We start from the raw sequence: 15,905 nt of genomic DNA, 5'->3' as shown, positions 1-15,905 counted from the left end.
TTATCTTATCAAATGAATGAAATTCATTCATGGTTACAAGGACAGCTGTGCTGTAATGGAAACCTTAAAAACCATGGAAACCATAAATTCAGAATATGATGTCACTTATAGGCTACCAGAGATTGTTTTCACATCATTGCAAATTTCATATCATGATGCATCATTCCACAAAATGGTTTGTCTTCTCTATCAAATTATTCGATAGGCTAAATAACTATTAGGCGATGTCATTTTGATCTGTAAAAATGTCACATGCAGCCATGCTTAAATTCTGCTCACTGCACATTTATTATATTATAATATAATATTCAGTATGCATTACTGAATGCTTATAGTTGGATTTATGTTTCCCTATCATCCTATTTTTTAAAGCAGGTCTACCTGCAGGGCTACAGGTTTTCTACAGGAATGTTTGAACGGCAACTGTTTGCAGACAACCTCAAAAGTGTCTGACAGGCGTGGGACTTGGAAGTGTTAACAGCTTACTGTTAACATCACATCACAAGCCAAGGTCAATATCAACAGTGAAGAAACAAGATCTTTGAATGTTCACAATAACTTTCACCCAGAGGTGGGACCAAGTCACTGTTAGGCAAGTCACAAGTAAGTCCCAAGTCTTAGCAGTCAAGTCCAAGTCAAGTCCCGTCCCAAGTAAATACAGAGAAGGGCAAGTCGAGTCCAAGTCCCATTAAAGCCAAGTCGAGTCCAAGTCCAAGTCCCAATTTTTTTCAAGTCATCAGGTACTCTTCACTTAATAATACCATTATTAGACTATCGATCATAATCACTTCCATCTAATCCACAGTATTTTTTGTATAAATACAGATTAAAACAGTGGTTCTTAACTGGTCTGGCTTTGGGACCCACAATTTTTCATGAAGTCACGACCCATATATATTTTATAGCGTTCAAGACAACAGATTTGGTGAGCTACATACTAAGAAAGGCGAAGTGCCTGTAGGCCTATTTGTTTGGAACATGCTGTTTGGCATTACATTTGTGAAGTCTCCAACTCCTGATGTCACCTTAAAGTACTTGACAGGTCTGTCAAGTCTGTCTTTGACAGGTGTACTTTATTATGAGGCATTTTCACTCATGTTCCAGCAATTGTGAACATCGCACACTGTGGATTCTGCACCATTTCGTCTCAATTTAAGTCTATTTGAAATGGGCGATTTCTTCTCTTTTTTTAACCACAAGCTCCGCGACCCACCCAAAACGGTTCCGCGACCCACTTTTGGGTCCTGACCCACCAGTTAAGAACCACTGGATTAAAATATGTTCAATGTTTTTGTCTTGAAATCTTTTACGATATATGCATGAGCATACCTGTGTACATATGTGCGTACCTGAGTAAACTGTACAAAACGGATAGCTACATGACACTCAGCACAGCTGCAAATATATTTATTGTTTTTCCAAATTGTGGCGCCCACTGTAAGGATGAGTAATACTGTACTTTGACTGATGGCATTTCACTGCGCTAGGCCACAGATTTGCCTGCAAACAATTTATTAGCCTGTCTGCCAGTGGCGACTCATAAAAGTGTTGACCTTGGCTTCCCTTATATTATTTAAAAGATAATAATGACACAGTAATTTTGTTTTAAAGTATTCATTTCTTAAGAAATACTACACATTTGATGCTGTTTAACTCATTTGTAAATGGTGCACTGTCACTTTAAGCCCATTGTGTGCCACTGTCCACACGTTCTCATAATGATCTTTTTTTTTACCAGCTCCATTCAAATAAATCTATGACTAGTCCAAAAACTCAAACATTGTTTTTTTTTTTTTTTTTTCTAGTCGCGGAAATGAAAGCGTCTCTGGGGTGACTGGTCCACGATCAGGAAATGCAGTTTTTGACACGAGACATGTCAAGTCATCACAAGTCCAAGAGGCAAAGTCCGAGTCAAGTCTCGAGTGAATAGTATTCAAGTCCAAGTCGAGTCTGACTCGAGTCCAAGTCATGTGACTCGAGTCCACATGTCTGCTTTCACCCATATATGTAGGGAATCCATGCTTTGAAATTTTTATAAGCATGACTGTATCTAAGCATTTCTAATTCCAGAAAATGTGCTTCCAGAATATGTGTTTATGAATCAAGCCATCAGACTTCATACTAGATTGTTTCAGAACAGCTAAGGGAATTAAGGAAAATCGCAAACCTGTCCTGATCACCCCATGCCCAGACTCAGGACTGGACTTGCATTGTGACTGCAGAGAAGGACCCAGCATCATCTTCACAAGCTTCTGCCCTTCCCGCCATGTGGATGTACTTATTGTTGCTAATAGAAAATAATAATTATATATGGGACACATAAAAGTTGCTCATACATATAAAAAGTAGCAGAAAAAGTTCATACCAGGCCTGGAGTCAGATTCAGGAACATAGCCTGACCTATGAACTTTTCGGACAGGTTTGACTGGCTTCTTGCCCTTTGAACGCTCCCTGAACCGTACCTTTGGTCTGGTACCTTCTCCTGTTCCAAAAACAAAGCAATAATGTTTAAATAGACAGCAACTAGTTATAATTTGAAACCATCAAATGGCAACAGTATATTACCGAGCAACAGTTTAAAGCAGCTTTGAAACAATAATGTAAAGGTGAGAATGCTTTCAAAATATCAAACATACAAAATGCATGAAACCAAGAAGTAAAATTAAATCAATGTTTTGTGCAACGAGGGCTGGGCGATATGGCTAAAAAAAATATCACAATATTTTTAGTCTATTTCACGGTATACGATATATCTCTAGATTTTGAAATTTTCTCAAAAGGACTTTATGAATTCTCACTTTCACCCTGTGATGTTTTAAATCATGCCTGTATGATGCAGTAGGCTAGGATGATACCAGTCCAATCCCTGCAAATTATATCTGCATTAAAACATTCTTGGTTATTCTTGGTGGTTTCTATTTTAAATTTGCATGTAAAAGCAGGAGTAGTTTTGAATTCTTCCCAGAAGCCTACTATTTTAAAAACTTTTGATAATCATTCATTATCGGAAAATCCTGACAGCGAACCCGATGCAAAGCCAAAACTAGGGGGGAAAACCCCCCCCCCAAAAAAAACTCATCGGATCTATACGAATTGCGTGGGTCTCATTTTCAAGTAAAAAATAAACGGAATTCCATTTAAAAACGGAAGAATCACACCCCTGATAATATATCAATATATTTTAAAAACTCAATATACCACCCAGCCCTAATACTGACTTTTATACCTTTCAACAATAGTCAGATCCATACAAAGCCTAATGGTAGTACAAAACTTGTAAGGGGGTGGGGCATCCATCCAGCCTAATGTTTCAGATATCACCTGTGAGCTGGCGTGTCAAGTCTCTGTAGATCTCTCGTCTCAGCCTAGTCAAGTCCTCCTCTTGGCAGTCAGGACTGTGACTTTTAATCTCACTGGTGTTGAATCCTTTCGTTAGGAAAATCACAACCAAGTTAAGCTATACAGAGTAAATTGGGTTACAACTTTTCAAAAGAATGTATATATTCTAATACTGTACCTTTGTAAACAGGAGCAGGAGGAGCTGTTATGACTTTACGGACATGAGCAGAAGGTACAGTTTTGCTGGACTGCAAATATAGCTGACCACTGCCCACAGGCTTCTCCAAGCTGCCAAGTAACTGCTTTTTCTCTGCAGCTTCGTCAAGGTGCTCACGCTGTCTGCGAATTCGTTCCTTCAGCTTTTCCAGCTTATCATCTGTCTGTTGTCGGCGTAAGCTCTCCAGTCTCTGGCTTGCACAACTCGGGCTGGAGTTTTGAAATGTCTCCATCTGCGGGTGGAAACCTTGGCTGAACACGCTGGGCTCTTCTTGGTCTTGGTTGTATGAAGACACGGTTCCTTTGGTGGCCAATTGATGTACCGGATCTCCCGCTACATTGATAGATGACTGATCATTGAGGTAGTGGACTGATGTATCACTAACCATGGAAGAGAATGTGCTAGCTGGCTTGACAGTCTGTGCATAACGAGTGTCACGCTGGAACACCATTTGACTTAGCCCAGCTTTAGAAAGTAAAGGAGTGGCATTGGTCTCTACAATTTGTGTCTGATCTTCAAGCTGCAATGGTAACCCAGAGTGTGGAGACAATTCCCTGTATTCAACAAGCAAGATATATACATCATTAATGGACACACTAAAAAAGCCTAAAGGCTGCTGTCTACAGTTTAAAAATAAATTAACATTAATGTAAGTAGGCAATAGGCAGTCCACAGGCCGATACTGGCTCATCAGCAGCAACCTCTGGGCTGAATACCTTTGCACATGGTCCCAAGATGGTGTCAACTTTCATGCATAGACCAATAGAAATTATTTAAAATTATTGAATTATCGTGCACATTTAGCTATTTCCCCTTCTTCACCCGAAAACCAAGATGAGAACTAGAATGTAATGCCAGAGGAATTACAATAGTGGATGGAAATCTGCTGGCTTAACGTTGGTGGGGAAATTCCTTGAAAAAAAAAAACCCATTAAATCACTTAATCTTTGAGTTCATACAAACCCTCGTACCAAAAGACCTTGTGTGTCAAGGCGTTCTTGAGATATAACACTCAAGGTGTTTTTCACCTTGACATTTGACCGTTGATCTCCAACATCAATTCACTTCATCTTTGAATCCATACAAATACTCATACCACATTTCAGGCATGTATGTCAAGGCATTCTTGAGATATCACACTCAGAGTGTTCATTGACTTGACCTTTGACCTCCAACATTAACTCACTTCATCTTTGAGTCCATACAAACACTTGTACCAAATTTGAAGCACACGCGTCAAACCGTTCTGGAGATATAATGCACAAAGCATGAGATATGGCTGTGACTTTTATTTTGACACGCGGTAAACACTTAAACAGGATGTGTAGTTTTAGGGAGCACCAGATTGTATGCATTAGAAGCTGAGACAGTTGATTTCACAGGTGACACCTGTGTCAGTGTTCTAATTAGCCGGGAACTACTCTGGGAGCTTAACAAAGCGCCTTGCTGCCTTTAGGCCATTATGACATCACAGCCTTTGAAGTCTAAGGGGGAAAAATTAGCTTTTTAACATTTTTAATCCCATATTTCTCAAAAAGTATAAACTTTTTTAAAAATCTGAAAAAATCTTGCCCCACTCCAGACCATCACAACGGTTATTTCAACATGTCTGTACGTTAAGCGGTTAGAGTCGCATTAATTCTTGAAAAGGTAAAAAGAAAAGGTTATAATAACTAGAAAACGCAATTCCAGGGAATTACCAGTGCATGAAAATGCAAAACATATGGTGTGAAATATATTGTTAAAACAGATGATGTGCTAATTGGCAACCAACATGATGAGGTTTAATACAGTTGAAATGACTGAACTAGGTAGATGAGGTTTAATATAGTTGGAATGACTGAACTAGGTAGATGAGGTTTAATATTAGTTGGAATGACTGAACAGATAGGTGGATAGTTTAAAAGGTTAAATTATTTGCTAGGTAGACGAGGTTTAATATAGTTGGAATGACTGGACAGTTAAATAGGTGGATAGTTTAAATGGTTAAATTATCTGCTAGGTAGATGAGATTTAATATAGTTGGAATGACTGAACTAGGTAGATGAGGTTTAATATAGTTGGAATGACTGAACAGTTAAATAGGTGGATAGTGTAAAAGGTTAAATTATTTGCTAGGTAGATGAGGGTTTAATAGTTGGAATGACTGAACTAGGTAGATGAGGTTTAATATAGCCTGGCCACCTGGCCTAGGATTCTAATTTCTTAACGGCAGTCTTAATAGAGCCATATCGTATGCTTAAAGCCTGAGACAGAGTATATAGTTTTAAAAATGTAGATAGTGTAATGGATGTTGATAGACAGGAAGTTTGAATGAAGTTTGAATGAAGTTTGAATGAAGTTTGAATGAAGTTTGAATGAAGTTTGAATGAAGTTTGAATGAAGTTTGAATGAAGTTTGAATGAAGTTTGAATGAAGTTTGAATGAAGTTTGAATGAAGTTTGAATGAAGTTTGAATGAAGTTTGAATGAAGTTTGAATGAAGTTTGAATGAAGTTTGAATGAAGTTTGAATGAAGTTTGAATGAAGTTTGAATGAAGTTTGAATGAAGTTTGAATGAAGTTTGAATGAAGTTTGAATGAAGTTTGAATGAAGTTTGAATGAAGTTTGAATGAAGTTTGAATGAAGTTTGAATGAAGTTTGAATGAAGTTTGAATGAAGTTTGAATGAAGTTTGAATGAAGTTTGAATGAAGTTTGAATGAAGTTTGAATGAAGTTTGAATGAAGTTTGAATGAAGTTTGAATGAAGTTTGAATGAAGTTTGAATGAAGTTTGAATGAAGTTTGAATGAAGTTTGAATGAAGTTTGAATGAAGTTTGAATGAAGTTTGAATGAAGTTTGAATGAAGTTTGAATGAAGTTTGAATGAAGTTTGAATGAAGTTTGAATGAAGTTTGAATGAAGTTTGAATGAAGTTTGAATGAAGTTTGAATGAAGTTTGAATGAAGTTTGAATGAAGTTTGAATGAAGTTTGAATGAAGTTTGAATGAAGTTTGAATGAAGTTTGAATGAAGTTTGAATGAAGTTTGAATGAAGTTTGAATGAAGTTTGAATGAAGTTTGAATGAAGTTTGAATGAAGTTTGAATGAAGTTTGAATGAAGTTTGAATGAAGTTTGAATGAAGTTTGAATGAAGTTTGAATGAAGTTTGAATGAAGTTTGAATGAAGTTTGAATGAAGTTTGAATGAAGTTTGAATGAAGTTTGAATGAAGTTTGAATGAAGTTTGAATGAAGTTTGAATGAAGTTTGAATGAAGTTTGAATGAAGTTTGAATGAAGTTTGAATGAAGTTTGAATGAAGTTTGAAAGGTAGATGAGGTTTACATAGCCTGGCCACCCGGCCTTAGATTCTAATTTCTTAACGCAGTCTTAATAGAGCCATATCAAAAGATGCTTAAAGCCCGAGACAGAGTATATAGTTTTAAAAATGTAGATAGTGTAATGGATGCTGATAGACAGAAAAAGTTGAATGGATGTTGATAGGCAGATTGTTTAATGGATGTTGATGGATAGTTTAATGGGTGGATGAGTGAATGGTTTGAAGAGGATGAATGGATAGAAAGTTGGTTGAAATGTGCCTTATATCCTTGTAGAATGGAGAGACACAGAGAGAGTTGGCCTAGTTCAGCAGAAAGCAGTTGATACAGGTGCAATCAGTTGAACTGATTCTTTGATGGGGCCTAGATTTGCAGCTGGAAGTTGATACAGGTGCAAATCGCATGCTAACAATGCTAAAATGTTAACTATGTTAACAATGTTACTTAGCTAACCTAGCTAATCATTTTTAGCAGTTATGCTAACTATGCTAACCATGTTACTTAGCTAACTTAGCTAATCATTTTTAACAGTTATGCTAACTAGCATGCTAACATGCTAACTATGCTAACCATATTACTTAGCTAACTTAGCAGTTATGCTAAAATGCTAACAATGCTAACATGCCAACTATGCTAATCATATTACTTAGCTAACTTAGCTAATCATTTGTAGCAGTTTTACTAAAAATGCTAACAATGTTAACATGCTAACTATGCTAACCATGTGACTCAGCTTTAGCCAAGTTAGCTAAAGCTGAGTCACAAGTTACAAGTTAGCTAAGTCACATGGTTAGCATAGTAGCATGTTAGCATTTTTTTCAAAACTGCTACAAAACATGAGCTAAGTTAACCAAGTAACTTGGTCAAAATAATTAGCTTTGTTAGCATAACTGCTAGCAAACATTAGAGCCATTCCAACTGTCAGTTATCGTCAACTATCTATCTATATACAGCCTTTAAACTATTTGTCTACCAACACGCATTAAACTATCAGTATGTCAACAACCTTTAAACTATCTACATATAACTTTTAAACTTTCAACATTCATTAAACTATCTGTCTATTAAACTATCTGTCTATTAACAACTGTTAAACTATCTACATTCAACTTTTAAACTGTCTACGTCTAAACTATCAACTTTTTATTAAGCTATGCTATGTCTGTCCTAGCTTCATTTTCATGCACTCGTAATTCCCTGGAATTACATTCTCTAGTTGCTCTATTGTGATGTCATAATCTAATGTTAAGTCAATGGGGAAATTTTAGTAGTTTTTAATTAATAGTTTAAAAAGTATAAAAGTTTCAAAGTTGAAAAATACATAGCTGAATTCACAAGTAAGACCTACGCAACGCAGTTTGAATGAAGTTTGAATGAAGTTAAACGGTTGAAGCTGTATTAAACGCACAAAAAGTGTCAGCGGAATAATAATAATAAGAAAAAATCGGATAACAGTAGAGTGCATTTTCATGCACTCTAAGAAGAAGAAGAAGAAGAAGAAGAAGAAGATTTCAAGATAGTGGATTCCATCCACTATAATGAGGGGTACACTGACCACACTGGATCACGTTAATGTTATCACCAATAGCTCATTGTGCGTGCCGTTCATCCATACAAAGAAAATTCTACCCAGAACAAACTTTCCCAATAGACCTGGTGTTTCGGTGTCAATGTATCAAAGAAAGAGATGGTCACCATTTCAGTGAAAACATTGACATCGTATTGCAAGGAGGTGCTTCCACGCCATTTGTGACTTCTAACAAAATAAAAATGCTGTGTGACATTATGAATTACCACAACGTTAAGGAAGTCAGATCATTTTTAACAAGCCGTGGAACCAAAGTAGAAAAGTTGATAGCGGCGAGGTAAGAACTGGGAAAACAGAGAATGCACAAAGCATTTTGTCACTGATTAAAACATCCTAATATCATTTTTTTTGGAAACTTTATTTCTGTAGTTTAAAAAGATACAAACCACATCAAGAGGCAATCTTTATATTGCTGAGGTCAGACATGATAAATCATCCCAGCAACATCTCAACCTGCTCTAAACAGCAGTCGATTGACTAACTGTGTGCACTGCTTCAGTGTTGCACTGTGCTGTGTGAGAGGGGGAGAGGCTACAGCAGCAAAAGCCAATGTGTGCTTCTTTCAATGTGTGCTTCTGATCCTTTTCTTTTAATTGTATCAACTTATAACCATGCCAGGTGTGTAAGGATTTACACCTACAACTAATAACAATGATGACTTGCTCTGACCTGTAGGGGGACAGCTGCTCCTTGCTATCCACATGACCAGTCTTTTTAAGACTGTTGTCCAAAGAGCTGTTCTTCAGGGGACTAGATGAAATGTTACCTGAACATTCAGCCCTCTCTGTTCTGGACAAGCCACACTGAACCAAACCTGGAAAGAGAAGGAAAATAACTGGACATGAGTGGACAGGAATTTCCAGGAACACAGGCCCAATCCCATTTCTCTGTCTTACCCATTCCCCTTATTTTGTACGTTCACGTGAAAGGAAGGGGTATCCAAATTCTTTTTTGGTTCGAGGGGCAAAGATTTTAGAGCGCTACGCTGATGCTTATGCTATTGTTATTGTAGATAACTTGATACATTTTCAAAAGTTGCACAACGGTACACAGCCAGGGTCAACTGAAGACATTTGAAAAGCAATCTGTCAATGAAGGCCTGACTGTCCTGTAAACAATGGGAACACAAGGGCTGAAAGGGCTGAATAGTGAGGAAGTCCTGTACATGTACCCTTTACCTAGGGAAACTCAGTGGAAACTCGCCTATAAGGGGGCACTATAGAGTTCCCTGGCCACACTCAGGACCAAGCCTTTATCCCTATGAATACATTGTGACAATTGATGTGTGTGCCAAATACCTCCCTTCCTGTGGGCGTGGCTAAGGAAGTGTACAAACGAAAGTTGTTCATCTTAAGATACGCATACCTACCACATTTGCTGAGAATAGCTGAAACTATATGTTAACCACAACATCAATTGAGTAAGGGAGCACTAGAGAGTCCCTGAGCCACACCCAGCACCTGACCTGTGTGCTTGTGCGTATGCCTGTGTGTGTGTGTATGCCTGTGTGTGGCATGTGTGTATGTCTTTATGTGTGTGCGTATGTGTGTATGTGGGTGTGTATATGTGTGTGCATGTTTGTGTGCATGTGGGTGTGTTTATGTGTGTGCATGTATGTGAGTGTGTGTGTGTACATTTCAACTTCATCCGGCAAACCCTTCGCTCAACACCATCTGCAGGCCAATTTGTGTCACATAAATTCATTTATTGTATGGCCCCCCATGAACGGAATTGTACGAAACTCAGCATGCATTTAGAGGGTGTCATAGTGATCCTACAGGTCAAATATCATGCAGTGCTGAACAGGTCAGCCAAAGATACCTAGGATAACAGAGCCTCAGTTTTGCTTTTTTCATTTTTAACTGTATGGCGCTATAACGTAAAATGAGAATGAGTTGAGATGGCTCCTTGAGCCAACATCCAAAAAAATGTGGTTCTCCTAGGCCCTACAGTTGTCAAGATATTCACAGAAAATTGTGTCCGCCTGTGAAAAGGTAGCCCCTCCTTTTTCCCAACTCGCCTGACATTCCCCGCGACATTTAAACTGACTACCTTCTCCTACACGATCAGACACGCTTACACACAAGCACGCACTTAGTTTCAAATGTTTGTAATTACACGCGGTGCTGGCAACCGCGACGCAATTCATTCATGCGCGATCGTTATTTACACATCTTTCTGTTACTCACCCAACCTCTGCAAACATCATAGCTTAACGACGTGGTACCTGGCCGATTCTGCTCCATAACCCATTGCATTCCGTTAGTCCATACATTGTGCACACACACATTAACAATACACTGATAGCTCTTACTTTCACTTCCTGGTCCTGCATCACTTTGTTTCCCCAAGGAACACGAGCCCAGGCCAATGGCTATTTTATTCCCTGTGTGGGACAGGGGAAAGTGTTGTTTTGAGTGGGAGTCTGGAGAGTATCAGCTTGCTGAGAGGTTGGATACAGAGTATTGGTGAATGTGCGAATTGTGCTTGAATCGAGCTTGAATTGAGAAACCGGTTGGTTGATTTGTTGGAAAAGTATTTTTTGTTGGCATTGTGCCGGAACACGTTTTTTATAGCACTGTAAATAAATCTGCACTTTTCACCACAATCCACGTTTGCTGTTTGCTGTGTCTTCACCCCATCACCGCCCAACCTCAGTGTGTCCTTGTCGCCACCATCCTGTGTGGACGTGGGTTGCAAGGCCCATTTTTCACACCGCCCTAGCCTCCTTTCGGGGGAGTCCAGTCCGGCGGGGGGCGACGGATCAAAACAAAAATCAATGGTTCCCCGTCATCCTTGTGCATAGACTGTATATATAGAACTGGACAGTGTGATTGCATTCAGCAGTGTTCTATGGAATTGAAGCCGCCGAGGCGACGCCATCTTGGAAAATTTGCAACAAATTTGAAGTGCGCTGGCGCGAGCAGAAGTTGAAGTACGCGCAGTGAAGAGGAGTCACGTCAGGCACGCCCATTCAGCGAAAGTTAAACACGCCTTTGTCGAGTGAAACCCGCCCCCTTCTCCTTTCCACAACACAGGTCGATAATGAGGTCGACTTGGCGCCGAAGGCTAGCTGGCTGGATGAATTTAGCAGCTTTGAGTTAGCTAAACAGCACAAACAACAGTCTTCGGTTTGTTCTTGTCTGGTAAGTTTTGTCTATCAACTGAAAAGTTTTTTGTCTATTGTTGTTCTTAAATACGTCTAAGAGAGCTTATTATGTTGATTACAGACGGTGAGAAATTAGTATGGTGAATACTAATCAGCTAGCAACAGAAATACGGACAGCGAATTACATGCTAACGTTAGCAGCTACATTAACGTTACTGTAAACGGTAGGCTTTGAGGTGAAGATTAGCAAACAGCTCCCGTAAGAGTCGATGCATGTTTAGTCGGTTTTATTAGTTTTTGCTGTTTTCCAATATCTCAATCTGAATGTATGCCATCTCAACATGGAGTAACCATTGACTGTACATGGAGATTACACAGTCAGTACAGTTTATGATGTGATAAAGCAACGTAAGTTAACATTATATGAAGCATGGACCTCATCAACTTGTCATATTAATGTAACTACTAGCCAGTTTGCCAACATTTGCCAACATTGCAACGTTAGCGACAAAGACACCTCCGTTAGAGCTACACCTGTGACGGTAGGTCGGTAGTTGTAGACCGCATAAGTGAATGATCGATAAATGAAACGCCTGCATTAAACACTACGCCAAGAACCAGTCACGAATTTCCAGGGATATTGGTGAAAGTAACACCTCAATTTGTCATCTAACGTCCATGATCAGTCATACTGATAACGTTATTTTTCAAGCTGACGCAAGTTGATAACATTCACATATTTAAATATAGAATTTAATATTAAAATCGCATGTTTAAACGTGTAGTTAACATTAGGTAGGCAGTGACATTTATTGCACACATATATTTAATTAATTGGTATTACTAGTGTTGTTGAGTGCCTCATTATATGCTTTGTAATATTGTAAACTTTTTGCAGATAAGGTATGGGTGATGGCTGAATGTACTGGAGGTGGCGGCAAGGAGGTCTCCATTAGTCTGCAAGGGAAATGCCTACGTGAAGTGGTTTGGCTGGGGTGGTCTGAGGTGGCATGTCCTCTCCCTTTCTCCAAGTTCCCAGACATTCATCTCCCTGACACCACCCACTGTCACTGGATCAACCTGAAGCCCCTTATACATGGGACATGGCACAGCACCACTACTTAAACACATGACTTTCAATAACTTGCGTGGCACCAAGATCGGTCTGCCGCTGCTCTGAACCTTCTGTTAACTTGACATCATTCATACTTGAGGCTGTACACATCACTTCGTTTCTATTTTCTTTATTGATGCCACCCAAACTTCAACTTTCTGTATGCCCCTGAACTCACACAAATTGTAAATTGCAATGCACCATTTAACCAGTGGTGTAGTCTAGTTAGCTGTAGTGGTGGGTATACTGTGAGCAATCCTTGCCTATTTTAAATGGGTATACTGAGATGGTGATGCTTTTTAAGTGGGTTTACTGTGTAGTCCTGTGTATCACATAGACTATACCACTGCATTTAACTGCCTTTTTTGGGTATACTGAGATGGTGATGCTTTTTAAGTGGGTTTACTGTGTGGTCTTGTGTATCACATAGACTATATCACTGCATTTAACTGCCTTGGTATTTAACAGTAGCCTACACACAGATGTAGAAGTTAGAAGAACATTAATATCAGAATAATTATTGGTTGATACAAAATCAATTTTGAATGTTTTTATTTATTTTGTTTGAAGTATCAATTAGAATACCGCAGCACGCTGGTCTTCAATCAGCCTAAGAGGACACATGTAACCCCTCTCCTAGTTACTCTCCGTTGGATCCCTATAGTAGCCAGAATTAAATTTAAATCTCTCACTTTGGCCTATAGGACACTGACTGGATCTGCTTCTTGTTATTTTGATTCAACGATCAAGATGTACATCCCCAACCACCCCACTGCAGTCTTCTGTTGAGCCGCCTGTTATGTAGACCAGTCTTAAAATGCTAGGTCAAATTCAAGACTCTTTCCCTCAGTGGTTCCATGTTGGTGGAATGAGTTGCCCAGTGCTCTTCATTCCTGTGATAGTTTTTGGTCTTTTAAGAGGGGTCTAAAGGCATATCTGTTCAACATGCACTTAGTTCATTAGGCGCTTCTTAAGTGTTATGGCTTGTATAGTACTGTGTTATTTTCATTAGGCTGTTGATTAATTAGGGCCCGAGCACCGAAGGGCGCAAGGCCCTATTGTTTTTGTAAGGATTATTATTATTATTGTTATTCCACTTTTTTGCTTTCCTGTTTTTGAGGTGGTTAACATGGTCGAAAACTCTTGAAATTTGGCACACACGTCAGGTGTCACACATCGAAAGTTAGGTACAAGAGTTTGACCCCGGCGTGGCCCAGGGACTCGCTTAGCTTCCCCCTTTAGGTGACTGATCCCGTGGTTGGCAAATATTTTGAGGTGGTTAACATAATCGAAAAGTCTTGAATTTGGCACACACATCAGGTGTCACACAAAGCAGCTAGGTAAAAAAGCTTGGCCACGGGTATGGCCCAGAGACTCGCTAGCGCCCCCTTAAGCCCCCTTAGATGACTGATCCCGTGGTGGGCATATACTTTCAGCTACACACACCAAATTTGGTAGGTGTGTGTATCTCCCCAAGATGAACACCTTTCGTATGTACAATGCATTAGCCACGCCCAACAGGAAGTGAGGTATTTAGGATTTTGTGCGTTGTGGACATGATCAATTTTAACATACTCCTCCTAGACGGTTAATCCGATTCATGTCAAAGTTGGTATACATGACGCCGAGATGTTCCTGATTCTAAATTGTGAAGCCTTTTTTTGATATGTTGTAATTTGACGAAATGCCGAAATTATGAATTTTAATACCCTTCGACACAAACAGTAAATGTGTCATAATTCATCGTGCATGGCTTCAAATGTTTAAAATTTCACAGGTCATTGAAGACCATGTTAATGATAATATTCACATGCCCATAATGCATGTTTGGCATAGCGCCACCAACTGGCAACAGAAAGAATGGCAATTATGCTGATTTCACATGATCAATTTGAACATACTCCTCCTAGACGGTTGGTCAGATTCATGTGAAATTTGGCAAACATTATGCCAAGATGTCGCTGATGTTAAATTGTGAACGGATTTTTGATATGTTATATATTTGATATGATTTTAATATCTCACCACATAAAGAGGAAATGTGTCATAAATCACAGTGCATTGAATGAATGGTCTGAAACTTCTCAGGTTAATAGATATCATGATTATGATGATATCCAGATACCCAATGGGCCTGCCTGGCATAGCGCTACCACCTGGCCAAGCAGGAAATGTGCCAGAAATGGACAATGCCTTAAGTGATTGATCTGAAACTTTATAAAATATCGGATATCATTATTGTGATGATATTCACATGCGTAATTCACAGGCCTAGCATAGCGCCACCATCTGGCCAAGCAGGAAATGTGCCAGAAATGCTCTATGCTTTGAATAAATGGTCTGAAACTTCTCAGGTTAATAGATATTATGATTATGATGATATCCAGACACCCAAAGGGCCTGCCTGGCATAGCGCCACCACCTGGTCAAGCAGGAAATGTGCCAGAAATGGACAATGCCTTAAGTGATTGATCTGAAAGTGTACAAACATTTTGGATATCATTATTGTGATGATATTCACATGTGTAATTTCAATGCCTAACATAGCGCCACCATCTGGCCAACCAAAAAGTGTATCAGAAATGTTCTTTGCTTAAAATGAATGGTCTGAAATTTCTCAGGTTAATATATATTATGATTATGATGACACCCAATGGGCCTGCCTTGCACTATGCCCCCACCTGGCCAAGCGAGTAAATGTGGCAGAAAATAAAATACAAAAGCAAATAGCCCACGATCAAATATGTACATTTCACAAAACGCATTCACCACGCCGGTGCTTTGTTGGATTCCGACATAAACACACGGTTGCGTCCGCAGGTGCTCGGGCCCGCCATTGCCGCTTGCGGCTATATTTTGACGTTTTTTTTATTGATATTCTCCTTAATGTAGTGTTACCATGTTATTGTTATATTATTGATTGAATGGGCATTGTTATGTATTATTGCCCCCCCCATTTTCATTGTTTATTTCATTAGGCTATTGATTGATCCCTGTTAAATTTAAGTATTATATTGTTTTGTATTTGTATATGGCTTTGGACAAAAGTGTAACCTAGCCCTCATAATGTGGTATTTTCTTATGCACTTGAAGCAAAAAATTAAAATATATGTTTCTTTAAATGTAGTACCACTTTAAACACATGACTCACTGAACAGCAAAGTAGCTTCATGATTATGTGTAAAATGTCTACAGAGTATCCTGATGTAGTAGGTCCATGTTCT

General features: G+C 38.9%; 1 protein-coding gene across 8 annotated transcripts in view; it reads right to left on the bottom strand.

Moving 5' to 3' along the window:
* Positions 1 to 15,905, bottom strand: part of cep350 (centrosomal protein 350) — a 90,625-nt gene that overhangs the window by 61,011 nt on the left and 13,709 nt on the right. For 4 of the 8 annotated variants that reach the window (XM_048251876.1, XM_048251878.1, XM_048251879.1 and 1 more), the window contains exons 3-8: positions 10,773 to 10,844; positions 9,128 to 9,272; positions 3,518 to 4,110; positions 3,322 to 3,426; positions 2,366 to 2,482; positions 2,168 to 2,287 (exon numbers count right to left, since the gene is read on the bottom strand). In XM_048251876.1, the coding sequence (XP_048107833.1) occupies positions 2,168 to 2,287; positions 2,366 to 2,482; positions 3,322 to 3,426; positions 3,518 to 4,110; positions 9,128 to 9,272; positions 10,773 to 10,844 (1,152 nt within the window). The remainder of the gene's footprint in view (positions 1 to 2,167; positions 2,288 to 2,365; positions 2,483 to 3,321; positions 3,427 to 3,517; positions 4,111 to 9,127; positions 9,273 to 10,772; positions 10,845 to 15,905) is intronic. The other 4 variants (XM_048251880.1, XM_048251884.1, XM_048251882.1 and 1 more) reach the window with 2 other exon arrangements.

Source organism: Alosa alosa, chromosome 9 (assembly GCF_017589495.1).
Source record: "Alosa alosa isolate M-15738 ecotype Scorff River chromosome 9, AALO_Geno_1.1, whole genome shotgun sequence".
Classification (NCBI taxonomy): domain Eukaryota; kingdom Metazoa; phylum Chordata; class Actinopteri; order Clupeiformes; family Clupeidae; genus Alosa; species Alosa alosa.
This window is presented reverse-complemented; position numbering and strand designations above follow the sequence as displayed.